Genomic DNA, 4,429 nt, shown 5'->3' with positions numbered 1-4,429 from the left:
GCGCCGCTTTTCAGGAACCGTTTCCAGGGCATGCACAGCTCGTGCTGGAGAATGAGAGGATGGATCAGAGCAGGAACTCGATGTTGATCTGAAATGTCTATAAAAGGGCCAGCCGTGAGTCTCAAATGTTCAAGCCAAAGCATATGATTTCATTAGTTAGCTCTGCAAGTAAAGAGTTGTAGGAAACTGAACCCTTCTCCCATGTCCCCAGACATTCATTTCTTCACGAGTTCAGTTTTCTCCAACATCTTATCTTCAACGCTGTCTGGCCGTCGCAACTTGGAGAATTTTGGCAGATGAATTTGAGTGTTGGATGGGACCAAATCTTACCGCCGGGTGTGGCAAGATTTGGTTTCCTCCAATATCTTATGTTCATATGTCAGACACTGGGTGTTAGCTACAAGAAGTGATAGTTGGATGGACACCTGAATCTGTCTCAAGAACCTAACCTTGCAAGCTGAATGTGAGATTTGGATGGAACCAAATCTTCAGCTATAATGGCACAAGATTTGGTTTCCTCCAATATCTCATCTTCAACTGTCCCTGATGAAACCTACAGCATCTTCAGTTGAGCTATAAGTGAACCTGACTTCCTTTGGTCTTTGGTCATCCGTGTCATAAACTTATTTCCCTTTGTCTTTAAAATAAATAAATCAAACTGCGCAAAACAAAACAGGGATTACGCCCATGGTCGTCCATGAATGAAACCAAACAGGTAAATGCACAACGAATGAAAAATCGTTGATCAAAGCGCATATGGCTTATAAGATAAAGCGTCCCTTTCTCAATTCCATATTCATTTCTATAATTATGTATCAAAAGGAAGAATACCAGAAGGCTAGCACTATACAAAACCACCACTGAAGACTGAACATTGTAATCAAAGCATTGTACCGAATATGGGTACCACTGACTAGCCACTAGATTCTGCAGTCTAAAATGGACACCAGCGGTTGACCGATGAAAATACCGACACGCCCTGTTTTAATTCTTCCTGCGCTTTTCCCTGGGAGAAACCACATCAGTTGACGCCCCCACATCTTGCTGACCAGCGGTTGACACTGAGATCGGTCGTGTTTGAAGGCCAACAGGTGGAGAAGAAAAGACATTCATGTCACTGAATTCTCTCTGCAGGTTATGGCAAGGCATGTGGGTACAGCACTCATGCTCATCTTTTTTCCTGCTCTTTGATGGAGAACTGCTTGTAGCAGCTGGAGACGATAGCATCCTGCACTTCGTTGGGCTGTTGTTGATATCCCCAACAGCAACAGGGTTCAGCTCTTTGCTCTGCGACTCATTCTGGTCGATGCTGAATGGCAGAGGACCCTTGCGCTTCTTAGGGGAGGGGTTTTCAGGATTAGCAAGCCCTTTTGATGATTGAGGTGAGAGCACAACATCCCGAGCACTTGCCAAAGAACTGGGCTTGGCATTGTAGATTTTGGACGACTCTCTCCTATAATAAATAGAAATTAAAATAAGTCACTCTTAATATGTAAGATAGCGTGAAGACGATAATGCATTATTGGCTGGAACTAAAAAATTCAAGCATGAAGTTGCCATAGTTATCCACCAGCTAAAGAAAAAGATATTCTTCTCATCTAGCTGATTGGTTAAATCATCTTGTATAATCTTTTATTTCCTTTTCTTGAAATCTATGAATAAGCTCATTATGATGTGAATAAGTACTAAGTTAGATTAATCTGGATAATACCAATGATATTGAACAAAGCCTAGTGAATAGAAATTTATACCATGAGCATTTCAGCTGTGGCCGTGGATACAAAAGTTCCTAGCAAACTAGGGTCTTCATGTTCTGTTAAGGTTGATTGAACTAGAAAAAGCTACATATTTCCTTAAACTTGTGTACAGCATATGTAATGAAAGAACACTACTTAAAAAAAAACAGCTAGAACTGCCGATTTACACATTACAGATAAAAAACTCAAATAAGGTTCATGAACAAATAGCTTCAGGGAAAACAAACATAGGACAACACCGAATTGCTCTAGCTAGTACGATCAGGTGCAGCTGCAGCGATAAACATTTTCATTCTATCTGGAAATAGATTTGACATTTACACCTCTAGACTAAGACATGTGAATTTCTGATAGATGGTTTGGAAAGATTTCATGTTTATGTATAAACAACGCACTTATATATATTTTCACATGATTACCTTTTAGACTGATGCTTAAAAGAGCACTGCAGTGCTTGATTGCTTATTGCTGGTTACTATTTTAATTAAGCCAGAACAAACTAGTGTTGAAAGTTGGAACTAACGGTTATACATACCAGTGTCAGATTTAGGAAACCACAACCAACAGAAGTTTTGGAGTCTTGGGCGGCATATATAGAAATATAGCATACTTAGTTATTATGCATGGCATGAGGTAATCTCTGGGTCAATGCAAAGAAAACCATAGCGTGCTTACAAAAGAGCAGGCTACGAAACTAACAACCGGAGCACTAGTCTTGACTAAAAGCATGTGAAACAGCTGGCAACTAAAGCATGATGGATTAAAGCTACTAACAAACTGCCATTACAACTGGACCAAATTTCAAGCTTCCCAGCCGCATCCTCTGTTTGGCACCATTATGCGAGTACTAACTACCAATAATAGAACTTTTCTTAAAGATCCCCAATGCCAAACACGGTCCGTAGGCGACGGATGATCACACCGCGCAACCCTTGCGCCGATGAAATTGATGAAGAACTGAACTTCCTAAGACAAACTATTAAGCTCAGTTCCTCTCTAGCGTCAATCCACATGCTGAGTATTTTACCCATATGGCCATATCCCACCCCACAGCCTCAGAAGGCTCAGATCACCCAAGAAATCCCCATACTTCGTAACAAAACGACCACCCTGACACAGCTACTTTCTCCAAAAAGAAACCACCTGCATTACTGAATCACCCGAAATTCCACCTGAATGACCGCACCCTGCACTGCTCCATAGCATCAGACGAATCCTAAAAAAGAGAACGCAATAATTTCCAAACGATCCACGCATACACGAATCCCCAAAATAAGCCTGTGGAACCAAGATTACGGCGCAACTAGCCAACGAAGGCCGATGAAGGCGCAACCTTTACGGGCGGATTGGGGGGCTGACCTGCGGGGCAGGGCTTCCTGGAGCGCGTCCATGGTGTCGAAGGGGCCTCTGAGCGAGCTCTGCACCTCCCCCTCGCTCTCCTCCGACTCCTCGAGGTGCACGGCCTCCGCCTGGCTGCTGCTGCCCTGCCCAGCCGAAGAGGAGCCGGCGCACGCCGCCGGCACCCCGCGGCCGAGCAGGGCGCCGCTCTCCAGCGCGATCGGCATTGCTCTCCCCGCTCGCTTCCACGGCGAGCAGTGCCCCACGGTCAGGAGAGGAGAGGGTGGCGGCGGACGGAAGCCGGGGCCCCGTGCGCCGGCCGGTGTCGCGTGGTTCTTGTGCTGGCCTTTGCAGCAGGCGTCGGGGGAGAGTGGGGGTTTGGTCGCTCGGCTTTTGTTCGGATGACGCGTGGGCCCGGGTTTGTAAGTTGGAAGGCAGGTTTGGCTGGCACGCTGGACGCTGCTTTCCACGCCTCCCCACCCGTCCGTCCGATCTGGTAGATCACGATCAGGGCCGTCTATATTTGATGAACATATTACTTCCTTCTTGTCGCTCAAATCCATTGCCCATAAAAATACTCCGTATAATTTATCTCCAACTTTAGAAAGTTATGTTGTAAACTTGTAATACACACGAATTTGAAAGTCGGGTATTGCTTAGGTATTTAACGAAGATGGTCAAACATGTACTCCACTAAAAGCCAAACATAGTAGACGTCATGTGAGGTATGTGTCGTTATGCGCGTGTAAATCTACGTGATGTGTGATGTTTTCGAAAACAAACATTAACATGTCGTGATGCCGTGAAGTTATGGTTGTAACGCGAGAACGTGTTTGAGAGTCAATTGTGGCTTAGATATTAAGCGAGGTGCTTGAACCGGCCCTCCACTAAAAACCAAACTAAGTAGACGTCGTGTGAGTGCGTCTGCATCGTGTTGCGCATGTCAATTGTCAATCTATGTGGTCTATCTGATGTTTATGAAAACAAACACTAATATGCCGTGATGCCATGAAGCCATGATGGTAATATGTTTGAGAGACAAGTATCACTTGTATATAGTTACGGGAGGTGGTTGAATTTGTACTCCTCTCCACTAAAAACTGAACTGAGTAGATGTTCTATGAATGTGTTTATGTCTTGATGCACATGTAAATTTACGTGTTGCATTTGATGTTTCTAAACAAACATCAACATGTCATAATGACATGAAGTTATGACTACAATATGCAATAACATGTGAGAGAGAAAACTATTTCCTTAAACACTTAATGGAGGTGGTTAAACATGCAATCCGCTAAAACCCAAGCCAAGTTCATGTGAGTGCATCTGCGACA

The 4,429-nt window shown here is 44.1% G+C and overlaps 1 protein-coding gene across 1 annotated transcript; it reads right to left on the bottom strand.

Moving 5' to 3' along the window:
• Window positions 1-771: 771 nt before the first annotated feature.
• LOC119331859 lies at window positions 772-3,457 on the bottom strand. The gene is made up of 2 exons (XM_037605037.1): window positions 3,117-3,457; window positions 772-1,453 (listed from the first exon to the last, which is right to left on the bottom strand). The coding sequence occupies exons 1-2, from the start codon at window positions 3,320-3,322 to the stop codon at window positions 985-987; spliced, it is 675 nt and encodes a 224-aa protein (XP_037460934.1). The 5' UTR covers window positions 3,323-3,457; the 3' UTR covers window positions 772-984.
• Between the last annotated feature and the right edge of the window lie 972 nt (window positions 3,458-4,429).

Source organism: Triticum dicoccoides, chromosome 7A (assembly GCF_002162155.2).
Source record: "Triticum dicoccoides isolate Atlit2015 ecotype Zavitan chromosome 7A, WEW_v2.0, whole genome shotgun sequence".
Taxonomy (NCBI): domain Eukaryota; kingdom Viridiplantae; phylum Streptophyta; class Magnoliopsida; order Poales; family Poaceae; genus Triticum; species Triticum dicoccoides.
The sequence above is the reverse complement of the archived record's forward strand: the minus strand, read 5'-3'. Positions and strand labels throughout refer to the sequence as shown.

What these genes read in the sequence shown, in the direction of transcription:
- LOC119331859 (XM_037605037.1), bottom strand. Translation starts at nt 3,322, where the DNA reads ATGCCGATCGCGCTGGAGAGCGGCGCCCTGCTCGGCCGCGGGGTGCCG. An exon ending in CAGGAAGCCCTGCCCCGCAG is followed by an intron (nt 1,454 to 3,116) that starts GTCAGCCCCCCA and finishes TATTTATTATAG; the next exon opens with GAGAGAGTCGTCCAAAATCT.